The sequence below is a fragment of the Mustela erminea genome, chromosome 19, assembly GCF_009829155.1.
Source record: "Mustela erminea isolate mMusErm1 chromosome 19, mMusErm1.Pri, whole genome shotgun sequence".
Classification (NCBI taxonomy): domain Eukaryota; kingdom Metazoa; phylum Chordata; class Mammalia; order Carnivora; family Mustelidae; genus Mustela; species Mustela erminea.
In genome coordinates, this window is record NC_045632.1 from 43,075,570 (window position 1) to 43,090,668 (window position 15,099).

General features: G+C 50.4%; 1 protein-coding gene across 3 annotated transcripts; it reads right to left on the bottom strand.

Annotated features, from left to right (window-relative positions):
- Positions 1 to 4,779: 4,779 nt before the first annotated feature.
- LOC116579987 (dipeptidase 2-like) lies at positions 4,780 to 12,948 on the bottom strand. 3 transcript variants are annotated; one of them, XM_032326011.1, is made up of 11 exons: positions 12,848 to 12,948; positions 9,290 to 9,575; positions 8,830 to 8,956; positions 8,418 to 8,547; positions 8,192 to 8,333; positions 7,832 to 7,901; positions 7,537 to 7,713; positions 7,123 to 7,207; positions 6,420 to 6,495; positions 5,235 to 5,370; positions 4,780 to 5,141 (listed from the first exon to the last, which is right to left on the bottom strand). In XM_032326011.1, exons 2-11 carry the CDS (start codon positions 9,529 to 9,531, stop codon positions 4,884 to 4,886), a joined length of 1,443 nt encoding a protein of 480 aa, XP_032181902.1. In that variant the 5' UTR covers positions 9,532 to 9,575; positions 12,848 to 12,948; the 3' UTR covers positions 4,780 to 4,883. The 3 variants fall into 3 exon arrangements, with proteins under 3 accessions (XP_032181902.1, XP_032181903.1, XP_032181901.1); XM_032326012.1 differs by lacking the exon at positions 12,848 to 12,948 and adding an exon at positions 10,457 to 10,611 and having other exon boundaries at positions 8,418 to 8,520; XM_032326010.1 differs by lacking the exon at positions 12,848 to 12,948 and adding an exon at positions 10,457 to 10,611.
- Between the last annotated feature and the right edge of the window lie 2,151 nt (positions 12,949 to 15,099).

The following is a 15,099-nucleotide window of genomic DNA, read 5'->3' on the forward strand; positions in this document are numbered from 1 at the left end:
GTTGGAGAGGGCATCCCAGATTGAACAATAGCCCCGGCAAAAGTCTGGTTTGGACAGGATAGCTGTCTGTAAGGGAGGAGCTGGAAGGTCCTCAAAGGCATAGAATAGTGGGACAAGAATTCTTGCTTAAGGGTATGAGGGGCTTGGTCTGACACATGATTTCATGTGGGAAGAAATCCTCCTTCAAGACAAGGTTGTTTCCAGGATGGCCAGAGGCCTGGACAGTGTAATTCATTGTTTTCTGCAGAAAAAACGCAGATGCACTGGGAACTGATCTAGAACTGCATTTGGGTGGCATCTGGGCCTCCTGGGTCTGTACCAGGTCCTACAGTCCGAGAGGGGCCTATAGTGCAGACTAAAATCTGATTCATTTCCTTTCTGTAACTGGACCTGTCACCTATTCTCCCATCTGAGCTCCCTGATAATTGGGCCTCCCCTTCTGGGCACCAGGAGAAGGGCCTTGACCTCTGGTCACCCCTACCTCCTGTCCTGCTCTCTACTCATGCCTGGGGGTTAAGGACTAAATCTGACCCTGCTGCCTCCAGCTTTGGCTCTCTCAGGAATGAGAGAGACAGAAGGGAGGGAGACTGTTCATTCTGGTCTCTCATATACCAAGCTGTCTTGCTACAGGAGGTCTTCATTTAAGTGATATAAACGACAATGAATGATGAATTTGCTAATAGTTTATTGAAAGTTCAGAAGTACTGGGGTGCTTGGGTGGCTCAGTCAGTTAAGCATCTGACTCTTGGTTTCAGCTCATGTTATGATCTCAGGTTCATGAAACGGAGCCCTGCGTCGGGCTGCACACTCAGTAAGGAGTCTGCTTGAGATTCTCTCTCCTTCTCCCTCTGTCCCTCCCGCTCTGCTCTCTCTGTCTCTCTCAAAAACAAATGAATATATTTTTTTAAAAGTTCAGAAGTATTGCACATACAGCTATTTCCTATGATAGTCTTAGGTGAAAAGAGAGGGCATAATGTTTATAATTAATTTTTAATGTCATCAAATTAATACATAAACACCATTTCAAATGTCTGGTTTTGGTTTACTAAGTAAATCAGAGTTATACTCTTCCTGATAATGATTGGAAAAGTTGGGAAAAATATAAAAAGGATCTTCTTGAAGACAACAGAGAGTTAAATAAGACACTTTAAAAATTACTTGATGAGGATCCAGCGAGGGTGGAAACCCAGAGATGAGCCCGACTTTTGGGCTTCTCTTCCACAAGGGGTGTTGTGGTCTGAAGAGTCATCAAAGTAAGGGGGACCCTGATGAACACTTAGTTTTGAGTTAGAACACAAAAGTACATGCCGGGAGAATGAATGAGGGAACCCACCGCAGGCCTACAGCACCTCTGGTTATTAAGCGATTGTCTCAACTCCAGATGCAGTCTTGTGTGCTCTGCTCTGTGAGGCTGGGGCTCAAACTCCTAAAACCATATTTTCCAGCCCCTTGCTGGTTTCCTGGCATTCTGCCAAGAGGGGCTACAGAGGAAACTGAAAGGCAGTTTTTTCTGTTCCAGCAGTGACAGTTAGCTGCAGGCTGTCACAGAGCCGCCCCTCATGTTTAGAACACCTGCACCGCTGAGCAAGGTCCTGTCCTCAAGAGGTCTGCCCCCCAGCAGCACAGGGCCCTCCCATAAGCTTCTATTTCCTACCACCTCTTCCCATTTTTTCCTAAATGGGCCCTGAGCTGGATCAGCTTTGCTTGGAAGGATCTGTAAAAGGATTAAGGTAATCTCACAGGGCTACTCAGTGTACCCAAAAGAGTCAAGAAGGGAGTGAACAGGCAAAATGAAGAGAAAGCACTATTAGAACTTTCTGAGTAATATCGCAAACTGCAGCCCATTTGGAGCCTGAGGGAAAAGGAAAACACGTGTTCCGATATACATTTTCAAAGATGAACTTCTCTAGAACACTAAAATAGTTGAAAAATATTAAAGAACTGAAAAGTAGGTGTATTAACTCACACATTATTTTATTCATACCCAAACCAGAATTTATTATAATTTTACTTAACTGGCTTTAATGGAGGCAAGCTCATGAATAAAATTTTCCTCTTTTTTTTTTTGGCTTTGTATGTTTTTATTTTAATTCTTGTTAGTTAACATACAGCATTATATTAGTTTCAGGTGCACAATATTATATTGGTTTCAGCAATTCCATACATCACCCGGGGTTCAACAAGTGCGCTCCTTAATCCCCATCACCTGTCTCACCCATCCCCCACCCACTTGTCTCTGATAACCATCAGTTTGTTTTCTACAGTTAAGAGTCCGTTTCTTGGGGCGCCTGGGTGGCTCAGTGGGTTAAAGCCTCTGCTTTTGGCTCTGGTCATGATCCCAGGGTCCTGGGATCAAGCCCCACATCGGGTTCTCTGCTCAGCAGGGAGCCTGCCTCCCCCTCTCTCTCTGCCTGCCTCTCTGCCTACTTGTGATCTCTGTCAAATAAATAAATAAAATCTTAAAAAAAAAAAAGAGTCTGTTTCTTGATTTGTCTCTCTTTCTCTCTCTTTTTTTCCTTTGTTTGTTTTGTTTCTTAAATTCCACATGACTGAAATCATACGGTATTTGTCTTTCTCTGACTGATTTATTTGCTTGGCATTATACTCTCTAGCTCCATTCCATGTCATTGCAAATGGCAAAATTACATTTAAAAAAAAAAAGATCTATTTATTTATTTACTTATTTATTTGACAGAGAGAGAGCGAGAGAGATCACAAGTAGGCAGAGATGCAGGCAGAGAGGCAGGCAGAGAGAGAGAGGGAAGCAGGCTCCCTGCTGAGCAGAGAACCCAAAGAGGGGCTTGATCCCAGGACCCTGAGACCATGACCTGAGCTGAAGGCAGAGGCTTAACCCACTGAGCCACCCAGGCACCATAAGTTTTTCTTTATAGCTGAATAATACTCCATTGTGTGTTTGTATGCATATATATATGCCTCATCTTCTTTACCCATTCATCATTCATTGGACACTTGGCCTGCTTCCATAATTTTTTAAAGATTTTACTTATTTATTTGACAGAGAGAGAGAGATCAGAAGTAATCAGAACAGCAGGCAGAGAGAGAGGTGGAAGCAGGCTCTCTGCTGAGCAGAGAGCCCGATGTGGGGCTTGATCCCAGAACCCTGAGATTATGACCTGAGCCAAAGGCAGAGGCTTAACCCACTGAGCCACCCAGGTGCCCCATTGCTTCCATAATTTGGTTATTGTAAATAATGCTGCTATAACCACAGGGGTGCATTTATCCCTTTGAATTAGTGTATTTGTATTCTTTGGGTAAATACCCAGTAGTGCCATTGCTGGCTCTGTAGGGTAGTTCTATTTTTAGCTTTTTGAGGAGCCGCCATCCTATTTTCCACAATGGCTGTACCAGCTTACATTCCTACCAACAGTGTACAAGTGTTCCTTTTTTCCCACAGTCTTGCCAACATGTGTTGTTTCTTGTGTTGTTGGTTTTAGCCATTCTGACAGCTGTGAGGGGATACCTAATTGTGGTTTTTATTTGCATTTCCCTGATAGTATGTGACAATGAACATCTCATAAATAATATTTTCAAAATCTCCCTCTTTGTTTAGCTCATTTTCTATTGAGAGATTGAATGTTTGGCAATTTCTCTTGACCAAGTGAGGATCTTAAATAATTTCTAAATAACTGTAGCCTATGAAACTTCTTTTATAGGATGCCACTGTGACGGGTATAGTTAAAAAAATTTTTTTAAGGCCATGTCTAAATTTGCATAAAATTCCAGTAAGCAAAACTGAGAGTTTGATGTTCAACTGACTGAGCTACCCAGGCTTTGAACTATACCATTTGGGGTTATTATGAAAAGTGTTGCTTTAAATATTATTTCATATGCCTTTTGGAAAACCTAAGTATGCATTCCTGTTGGATATATACCTGGGGTGAAATTACTCAGTCATGGGGTATGCATAGACTATTAGTATTAACTATTATTTTTATTAGTCATTATTATCATATTTATTATTATTAGCTGTCATTATTAGCATTAACTATTAATTTTGACTATTATTAATGCAGTTGCTATTATCATTAATGGCCTGGGAATAAGATAGTGTGGTTTTCTAAGTAGCTTGTGCTTCTCAGAGAGGAAGTCCCTGAGGGACATGGGAGGGGGTGGGTCCACATCCAGGGAAGGTCCGTGGCCCATCATGTAGCCTGGTGTTTTGGGCTCTGTCCAAATAGGAACAAAGATTATTTGTGATCCAGGCAGGTTCCCTTCTTGGGAATCCGAACCGGAGTTCCCTTAAGGATCCCCAGGTTGTGGGGCACCTGGGTAGCTCAGTCGTTAAGCGTCTGCCTTCAGTTCAGGTCACAATCCCAGGGTCCTGGGATCGAGCCCCACATCGGACTCCCTGATCACTGGGAAGTCTGCTTCTCCTTCTCCCTCTCTCTGCCTGCCACTCCTCCTGCTTGTGTGCTTTCTATCTCTTTCAAATAAATAAAACAAAATCTTAAACAAAAAAAAAAAAAAAAGAAAAGATCCCCAGGCTGTGGTCAGTGGGTCAGGATGTGGACTGAGTGAGCTATTGAGAGGCAACCCAGAGGAAGATCCATTCTCCCAAAGCTGGAGCATGTGTCATCCACTGTCTTCTTCCAGTGCTGAGCCCAACCATTGGGGTCTTCTTGGGTCATGCTAGTGAGACTCAGGTCTTACCTGAGTAACTGGTAGTTGACTGCAGGGTCCCCACCAACCACCAGAACTGGGATCCTGTGCCACCATCCAACCCCCCCGCCCAGAGAAGGATACTCATGCCTGGTTCCATGTGTAAAACATTTATTTTCAGGAAATGTTTGTGCCTGCATGACGGGGGGAACATTGTGCAGTGTCTGTAGCTGCCGTAGTAACATCTGGTAGGATTAACTGGGTCACCAGAACCACAGAATGAGGATTAAACAGGCAGCAGTAACTGTGAGGCCTGGAGCCATTCTGGGGGGAGATCTTGACAATGATTGTCTAGGTGACCACTTAGGTGTCCAGTGCTCTGAAGGCTCAGTTAGTTTCTGGTCTGGAGCCAGGTACCGTGTCTGGTGCAGACGTGAGAGAACAGAGCGGCAAGAGCTGCCCAGCTGCTCATCCGGGATCTCATCCTCCAGCGGGCTTTGCCCCTTGCTTGCCTCCCGTACCTGGAGGTAGGAGTCCATGGTCAGCAGCTCCCATAGCAGCTCCAACACACTTGCTCAGACCCCTGTGCTACTCTTTTGCCCAGCCCAGCATACCTGCTCCACCTGTCTGAAGACCCGCAGCAGATTTCCGCGAAGGACACCCTGGAGCTCTTCCTCACTCCAGCCGCGACTCAGCAACTCCTCTATCAGAACCGGGTACATGGACACGTCCTCCAGCCCCTGAGGGAACCTGAGTGGCCGCGAGCCAGCCAGCTGTGGAACCTCGGCCCTGTTCCCTGTTCATGACTCAGAACCACAGCCCTCTGTGTCCAGGTCTACTGAACCCTAGCTTTGGTCAGATATGGGAAAGGGAGACCTGAAGAGGGTAAGTGATTCAGACCTGCTCGTTATACTGCAGAAGGAAGCTCCTAACCACTTGGAGTCGTCATAAAAACTCATTGAATTGTACTATTAAGATCTATGTTGGAGCACCTGGGGGGCTCAGTCAGTTAAGCATCCCACTCTTGATCTCAGCTCAGATCTTGATCTCAGAGTCATGAGTTCAAGCCCCATTTAAAACAAAAACAAAAAAACACAATGATCTGTGTTTTTCACTGAATACAAAATTTCCCTCCATTTATAAAAAGAAGAGAAGCTTTTTAAGAACTGGGTTGAGGGGCACCTGGGTGGCTCAGTGGGTTAAAGCCTCTGCCCTCAGCTCAGGTCATGATCTCAGGGTCCTGGGATTGAGCCCCACATCGGGCTCTCTGCTCAGAAGGGAGCCTGCTTCCTCCCTCTCTCTCTGCCTGCCTCTCTGCCTACTTGTGATCTCCATCTGTCAAATAAATAAATAAAATCTTAAAAAAAAAAAAAAAAAAAGAACTGGGTTGACCTCCTGCAGGCACAGACCCAGCTGCAGGCAGAGGAAATGCTCAGTTCACACCAGACCTTGCTAAGAGTCTGCTCAGAAGCAGTGGGTCAGGGCACCCTGGATGGCTTGGTCGGAAGAGCATGTGACTCTTGATCTTGGGGTCATGGGTTGAAGCCCCACATTGCGTTGTAAAGATTACTTAAATAAAACTTAAAAATGGCTCTGCTGGCACTAAGGGTGGGCAGATGATGACCTAGAGTGGGGCCAAGGGTTGCAAACAAGCAGTAAGGCCCAGGAAATAGACTCTGGGTGTGGGGAAAGGCAAGGTGGGCCTAAAACTGTAAGGACCACAGTGTGGTGGGCACAGTGACTATCAAGGCCCTACTGTAGCACAGCGAGTCTTAGACAAGCCATAGGGAAGCACTTACCCTCTGACCCCATCATAATCTCCGCCAATCCCAATGAACTTGGATCCAATGATTGCCCTGATGTAGTCAAAGTGATCTGGGGGATGGAGAGTCAGCAGCGTGGGGCTTCCAGGGCAGGGGTGGGATGGGGACCACACTATACCAATTCCCCTTCTTGTAGCCTATAGGCCGCACAGGCCAGTCCCTTCATGGCCTGGCACCCAGTGTGCCAACTCGAGGCGGATGCCAGTTGACTCTAGACTGGAATTTAGATTTGGAGTAGACCCCATTTGGGCTTCTTCTGATCCAGAATCACCCTGCCTCCAGTCTCCTTGAGAACCATGGTGGCTCCTTTCCATGGGTGTGGAGAATGACGGGGGACGAAGAATACAACTGACAAAGACCACAGAGACTTACGGGGCTGCCCAGTCCCTTGGTCAGAGGCAGGGGCAGGAAGCTCTGGGAGCCCCTGCAGAGGCACAGATGGTTGGCACCTGGGCTCTATGTGTGAATGCCTCCCTTATGCCCGTGAGGATCATAGTTACCAACTCTGTGTCTTCAGTTCCAAATGGCACCAAGGTGTTTTATACCATTCATCACTGAGTTTTTAGGAGCTGTGCCTGCAGCCAAGAATGAGTGAGACCACTGGGGCTGTACTGAGCCTCCCCGCCACAAGGCTTCAGGTGCAAATCAGAGCCCTTCAGAGAGCCCAGGCAGGGCTTACCTGCCACAGTGGACACGTTGGCTAATGGGTTGCATTGCAGCACCCCCACTGACAAAGTCACCATCACGATGCCACCATTCTTCTTCTGCAGGGGTGGACAAATGGACACTCAGCTTTGCCCCCGAAATACCCACCTGCCTCTAGGCTCCCGTGAAGAAGGTGTTCAGCTCTGGGTTTGACATCAAAGGAGACTTCACCTCAAGGTTTGTGTAAATGGAGGAGTCTCCACTCTGGTTGGGATGGAAATGTCTTGCAGTATTTACTGCTTAGAACCCCCACACCTGAGTGCAAGAATTCAGGGGCTATGGACTGTGGGTTTGTGAGGCAGATGTTCAGCCTAGGGTTTGGGAAAGTTGAGGGAACAGGGGCTCAGGTTCAAGGGCTCTTGGTTTGAGGGCCCGGGCAGTCTCTCACCAGAAGCTGTAGGATATCATCAGGAACGTTCCTGGCATTCTTGCACACACCTCGGGCAGCCGAGTGGGAGAAGATCACAGGTGCCCGTGACACTTCCAAGGCTCTCCGAGCCACAGTGTCTGAGACATGGGACAAATCGACCATCATGCCCAAGCGGTTCATTTCCAGCACCACTTTCTGCAGTGATAGGTTGGGGAAAGGGCATCAGGGGTGCACTTGACCATGAATTTTTCTGTAGGGAACTGGTGGGGCATGCACATTCACAGGGGGCAGGGTATGGAGCTAGGATCCTCACCTCACCGAACCTGGTCAGCCCAGTGACGTTGTTGTAGAAGGAATGGATGCCCTTAGCTGAGCTCTCTGCCCTGCAGGATGACCAGGAGGCAGTCTGAATGGTGGCCCTGACTTGGCCACAAGAGCCCACTGAATCCTCTAGAACTGCATCCCCCTGCAGCAAGAGCAGGGACCCAAGCTGGGCTGTGCCTGGCACAAGGTGGTCCCTACTGGGAAGTCAGTCTTGCTCTGGGAACCCCTGCTCCCCTCCCACTCCAGGGTCAGTGCCAGATCCCAGGGGTAAAGCTTGGTCTGAGCCCCAGTGTGATCTCGGGCAGATGCCTGCATCAGTGGACACGCATACCATTTACACTGTGCTCACCATGGTGTGTTGCAGGTGTGAGTGAATGTCAGGTAGCGCACACCCAGCACATAGAAGGAACGCAAGACGGAAAGGCTACTGTCCAGTGAGTGGCCACCCTCCACACCAATGAGGCAAGCCAACTTCCGGGTGTTGTTCAGAGCTGGGGACAGGTAGGTCAGAGGGATCACTTTCAGAGGCTGGGGTATTCGGACAAGTCCCTAACAGTCTCCACCCATCTGCCTACCTTGAACTGAGGTCACAAGCTCCAACTCAGAATAGGAGGCACACATGCGGTGGATGAGGTCGATCTGCTCCAGGGTGAGGCGCAAGGCATCCCGTTCCTGTGTCTGGCAGGGGACGTAGGCTGACCAGAACTGGGGGAAGGCCATGGGTTGGTTTGGCCAGGGGTTGCTTTCAAGCTCCCTGGGCTTCTTGCCTTCACAGCCCACAGAGCAGAAGTGGTCACTTATAATGCATTGCTTGCTCTGTGGTCTGTGGATGCTCACCAAACGAATTCACTGTGACCCCTGCAGGACCCAGCATCCATGTTGTGGTATTTTGGGAGGCCCTACTATAACTGAGTTCCCATGTGACTAACCTGTGGTCTCTGGGGTCCTCACACTCCCTCTCAGCCCTTCCGTCCGTCCCTGTGGTACCTGGGCGCCCACGAGACCATCTCTAAGCCTGTCCAGGCTGGTGTGGCCATGGCTGAAATTGCGCAGATTGACATCCTGTAGTCTGTTGCCGTAAAACTGCCTCAGAACAAGGGGCATGTCGTTGTGGCTAGAGGGAGGGCAAGGCAAGGTCGGGTTAGGGTGAAATGGGTGGGTTCCTTGGGCTTTGGGATCAAGCAAGACCTGGGCCACGGTTGGTGCAGGGAATGACCCCTCCAGACCACACTGTCACCAGACTATACTAGAACCCCTTGAGGACTACGCTGGGGGTTCCTACCAGGGACCGAATGAAAGAGGAAGGGAAAGGCACCCAAGGATGATGGGAGAGTGCGTCCAGGGGTGGTGTGAGGGCGTTTCCTCACTAGCCCTGCATGCTGAGAACTCCTTCCCCGCTTTGGGGTGGGCTCAGTTTCCACCCGCCCTCACGCCCGCACCTACGCACCCATCCACGAGAGGGAAGTCCCGCATCAGGGCTCGCGCGCGCTCCCGCAGACTTGGGGCGCTGGAAGCCCCCGGCGTGGCGGAGGAGCTGGGAGTGGCTGGCGGGGTCGGGGAGCTGGAGGTTCCCGGTGTGTTCTGGGCACTGGTTATAGGCCGCGGCGGCAGCAGCAGCGCTAGGAGCAGGAGACGTAGCGGAGGTCGCCGGCGGATCGCGGGGGTACCCTCGAGGCCCAGGGGCTGCATGCTGCTCAGGGCGGCACAGAGAGGCGGGGGCCAGTGTCGAGAGCCTGAGGGGTGGCGAAGGACAGAGAGTGGCGATAGAGTCCGTAACGTCGACTCGGACCACCGCAGCGCGGTCTGGCAAGGGGAGAACAGACTCGCAGGATCTCGGACCCGGGCGCGCAGAGCGTGCGCTCCGCCCGCCCCCAGCCAACCCGACACCACCCTCTGCGCGACTCCTCTCCTCTCTTCCTTCTCTCCTCGTCTCCAGTGCTCTGAGGGACTAACCCAGGTTGCTCTGCTACTGTCTCTAACCTTGCTCTCCAGGAGAGAAGGCTTGGGGTGCTCCTCCCAGAGAGCAGCCTCTCTCAACCACATCTGGTCCCCAATCTGCCTGCATCCTGCACCAGCCACCCTGAGGGCTACATGCAAATGTCTGTGGCCAGTACTCTGAGCTTTCTGGGATTCCTGCTGCTGAGCCACAGTGAGGGTGGGGTTGGGAGGAGACAGTTTCTGGAAATGAGGGGTTAACCTTGAGGACTTTGCATTCAGGAAGAGGCCCTCTGCCCCTGACCTCTCTCTCCCCTACATTACTTCCTTGTGTACTTGTCCATCCCCTGGGGGACTCAAGCCTGAACTGGGAACTCTCAGGGGCGCCCCTCCCCCTGTTTTCCCCAGTCAGTCTGAGGCAAGAGCTCCCTCCTCAGGAGATGCTACACCTCTGAATGAAGAGATTTCTGGGATGTGAACTGAGCAACCTTGGCGGGGGGTGGTGGTGGGGGTGGGGGGGTTGCCGGGGTGGCCTACTGAACAGAGTAGGAACTCAGCAAGCTCTTTGAGTGGGAGGAAATAAAGTCATTTGTAGGGCAGCAGAGCACCCCTTCCCCCCCATCCCAGCAACATTCCTCCCAGAGCTTCAGGCTGGGCTGTTGGTCAGGGTCCCACCTACCTCAGTGTGGAAGCCTGGTCTTCACTGAAGTCAGATATATGGCTCCTAAGGAAAGGCCTGGCATCTGGGTTCTGAGGCTACATTCGTCTTACCTTCTTGCTCCTGTGGCTCTAGCTCTTCCAGAAAACTCTAGGCTGAGTTGCGTTCTTCCTCTGTAGGCCCCACCCTCATTCCCAGCCTCAGGCCTTCACCCTACTTGCCTTCTGCAGGAACCACCTCCCTACACACACACACACACACACACACACACACACACACACACACACCCATCCCACATATAAACAGTGGAATTCATCCTCTCCCAGAAGCTCCACCACCGGGAGGCCTCAAGGTCTCTGCCGAAACTCCTTCTTCCCAAGTCTCTCAAGGTTCCACTGTGAACCTTGGCACCTTCTGGAGCTGTTTCACCTTTGGAACCTTTTCCAGGTGGCAGGAGTGACCTGTGCGGGGGTAGTGACCTAAATTTGGAGACCTTAGAAACCACGCTAGAAAGGAAGTGAGGAGAACTCTGCCAGCTTGGGTATATCTGAGTGATTGTGCAGATGATGGTGCCTGGTGTAGTCAGGCAGGGGTGAAGGGCAAACCGGTGGCACTGTGCTGGGGTTGGGTCTGCTGACTGCTGCAGCTGGAGGGTTCTCTGGGAAGCCCCACTGCAGAGTGTCCCCTGGGGTATGTCCTTGCCCTGGGTGGCTGGCGAGCCCAAGCTCAGACCTGGCTCCCTCCTTTCTCCCGCTATGGCTGGCCAGCCACCCCACGCTCACTCATGAAGCCAGTGAGTGTGGAAAGGGAAGAGAAACTCTTGGACCAGCTGGTCTCCAAGACAAAAATGTTAGTTTGAGGAATAAACAATTTGTCTGTTCCGCTCTTAATTGGCCCCCAGGAAGTGGGAGTATAAACAATGGGGAGAGGTAGGGAGGAAATCCAGAATAAATAGCAGCTGCTGACAGAGAAATAAGAAGGGAGAATTTAATTTTTGAGGGTAGCTTTTCTCCAGGGATCATATGCCTTATACCCCAAGACTTGAAGGAAACTGTTGCCCAGCAGAGACAGGCAGTGCTGAACCTGAGAAAGTGGGCACCATCTCTGTAGACCATCAGCCAGGGGGAATAATTTTCAGCAACGTTCCACTTTGGTCCTTAAGCTAATTAACACCGCTAGTCATGGCCTTGCGGTGACTAGCATGCAAAGTCAATCACAGAAACACAGACATACCCAGACCCTTATATGGTTAGGGACATGTGAATGCTCATACTCAAGGAGCAAGGGGGTTTTAGCCGGGTGGCCTGTTCTTCTTTTTACCTCGCCCGAGGCCATCTCTTTACCCTGTCCTGTGCAGGGGACATAAACACATACTAATGAAGACTTGTCCCATTCCTTTCTCCCTCCCCTGCTTCCCTCCCTCCCTCTCTCTGTCCCGCCCTCCCTTTCTTCCTCTCTCTCTCTCTCTCTTGCTCGCTTGCTTGCCTTTTAGAAGACTCCAGCATCTGTGGACAGACCTGGACAATTTGGGGGGAGGGACTATGAGAAGTTATCCAGGTTCTGGCAGTGTACACAAGAGGAAACAAGGGGGGAAGCCCAGGGCCTGCCTCCAGAGCTGACCTGAATGTCATCGGTGACGCCTTGAACCCTCTGCCCACTTCTCCCCTTTAACAGCATCTCCAAATCATTCTGGTTCAACCTCCAAACATCTCCCAGGGGTACTTTCTCCATTCCCACTACCTCTTTCCCAGCTCCAGTCACTTTCATCTCTCACCTCCTCCTGGTCTCCCCACTTTTAGTCCATTCCCCAACTGAGCAGCCAGACCTATCTCTCTTTGAGAAAAATCTGTCATCTTCTTACCTAAAGTTTTGTGGCTTTGCATTGCTCTTTTTTTTTTTCTTAAAGATTTTATTTATTTATTTGACAGAGGGAGATCACAAGTAGGCAGAGAGAGAGGAGGAAGCAGGCTCCCTGCTGAATAGAGAGCCTGATGGGGGGCTCAATACCAGGACCCTGAAATCACGACCTGAGCTGAAGGCAGAGGCTTAACCCACTGAGCCACCCAGGCACCCCTTCCCATTGCTCTTAGGATACAGGTTTTCCACTATCTGAAGTCAGAACTTTTGTAAGTCAGAATGGAGTAAAACCATGAGTACCCCAGCTTTCAGAAAGTTTGCATCATGCCACCTTGCTTTTATGAAAGACCTACATTAGTACCTGTCTTTACTAACCAAAATAAATCTCTGGGCTCTCTGCTCAGCAGGGAGCCTGCTTCCCTTCCTCTCTCTCTGCCACACTTTCTGCCTACTTGTGATCTCTGTCTGTCAAATAAATAAATAAAATCCTAAAAAAAAAAAATGAAATCTGGAGAGGATTTCTGCTTTTAGGAAGAAAGCCATTACAATACTCACATAGGTCTGTCTACCAGATTCCTTTGTTTGGCTTGTCTCTCCAGTCTCAGCAAATGGCATAAACCCTCTTGCCCTCCTTTTGCTTTGCTGCCTATAGCCAGAGCTTTGTTACGTGTTGTTCCCTTAGCCTCCCACTGGTGGGGCTGCTGAGGCAGGGCCAGTGCAGGAAATCTTGACACCAGGGAGGGGTGCGTAAGCACCTTCTCTTCAAATTCCTCACCAGTGTAGTGTTGACATAGATCAAGGCCTGCCAAGGACGCAGTGATAGAAACAGGCTTCTCCTGGGACCAAGCTTACTTTTGTGGCAGAGCTGACCCAAGGCCACTGCTCTCTAGTGTATCACAAGAATATGCAGGGAAGAAAACTGTCAGAGTGACAGGCCCCCTCACACACTCAGAGTGCGGGAGTGGGGGGCAGAGCCAGGGGCTTCCTCAGTCTCCAGCACTGCCCAGGTGATGTTCATCCTCGTTCAGGGCTCCTTGCTGCCCCTCCTTTCTGGCTGTCACTCTGGTTCAGCTGCCGCGAGGATGGACAGAGCCAATTTCCCAAGATGCAACAGTCTCTGTGGCCAGAAGACAGCCTGGCTGCCAGGGACATGCATCCTCCAATCACAAAGCTGAGGCTACCCTTCTGGAAGTGGCCAACAGGTAGCTTATTTTCCTTCTTTTTTTTTTTTTTTTTTAAAGATTTTATTTATTATTTATTTGACAGAGAGAGAGATCACAAGTAGATGGAGAGGCAGGCAGAGAGAGAGAGAGAGAGAGAGGGAAGCAGGCTCCCTGCTGAGCAGAGAGCCTGATGCGGGACTCGATCCCAGGACCCTGAGATCATGACCTGAGCCGAAGGCAGCGGCTTAACCCACTGAGCCACCCAGGCGCCCGCTTATTTTCCTTCTTCAAAAGGCAGCCACTGTCCACCTTGCTGGGAGAAGTGCAGTAAGCACCAGTGCGTCTGTCTCCTGTTCCAACCGGCCTCCTTTCTAATCCCCACCTTTGTCTTCCACATCCTTGCCAGCCTTCCTGTCCATCTTGGGTCTCCTGTAGCCAGACTCTGCCTGATCTCAGGCAGTATGGAGGATCCAGTACGCAGGGTCCCCAGAGCAAATCACAGTAGTGTTCTGCAGGCTTGAAGTGTCTGACGGGGCTGCTTCCCAGGACCAGATATTTCCGTCATTTAAGTGTAAAGCTCACAGGGCTTGGGACTCTGGCCCTGAGGTTGGTTTGCCTGCTGTCCCATGTTTTTGAGGTAGTGCCATCAGCTGGGGGAGGCTGGAGAGGCGGGGCCTACAGGAGTTCCACTGAGAAAGGTCCTACAGGGAAGTCCCTGGGATTCATATGACACCTTCTGAACTGTGTCATTTGGTTGCCTAGAGAGGGGGGCATATCATGGAGAACTCGGACAGATCAAAACCCTCTTTGGTAATGTAATTTCTTTAAAAATGGAAACGTGGATGAGCCTCTCCTATTGCTTGGGTTCACGCTTGCTGGAACCTTTCCCCCCTCCTCCTTCTCCTTGCCTGAGTCCGTATCCTTTTCACTGCCGTCTGCAGGGGCTGGCCCTGCTGAAGCTGGCCAGTGAACTCAGTGAGGCCATGACCACCCTATTCGGACCCCACGCCTGAGCACAGCAAAGGCTGAACCAACATTCCTTGAAGAGCGAGTCGACTCGGAACTCAGTCAACACCTGCCTTTCCTTCTTTCATAGAGCAAGGGCACATGACAACAGTGACAATGTTGTCAGAGCAGCCAAAGCTACTGTGTGTTCCAGGCTGTGCTACCAGTCCCATGTGCTGTAGTCCATTCCATCTTTTTTTTTTTTTTGAAGATTTTATTTATTTTGACCGACAGAGATCACAGGTAGGCAGAGAGGCAGGCAGAGGGAGAGAGGGGGGAGCAGGCTCCTGGCTGAGCAGAGAGCCCGATTTGGGGCTCAGATCAAGGACCCTGAGATCATCACCTGAGCCGATGGCAGAGGCTCAACCCACTGAGCCACCCAGGTGCCCCTAGTCCAATCCATTTTAACAACAGTCCACAAGGTAGGTTTTTTTGGTTGTTGTTGTTTGTTTTCAAAGATTTTTATTTATTTGACAGAGAGACCGCTAGAGAGGGAACACAAGCAGGGGGAGTGGGAGAGGAAAAGGAGGCTTCCTGCTGAGCAGGGAGCCCAGTGCGGGGCTCAATCCCAGGACCTGGGGTCATGACCTGAGCCGAAGGCAGATGCTTAACTACTGAGCCACCCAGGCGCCTGCACAA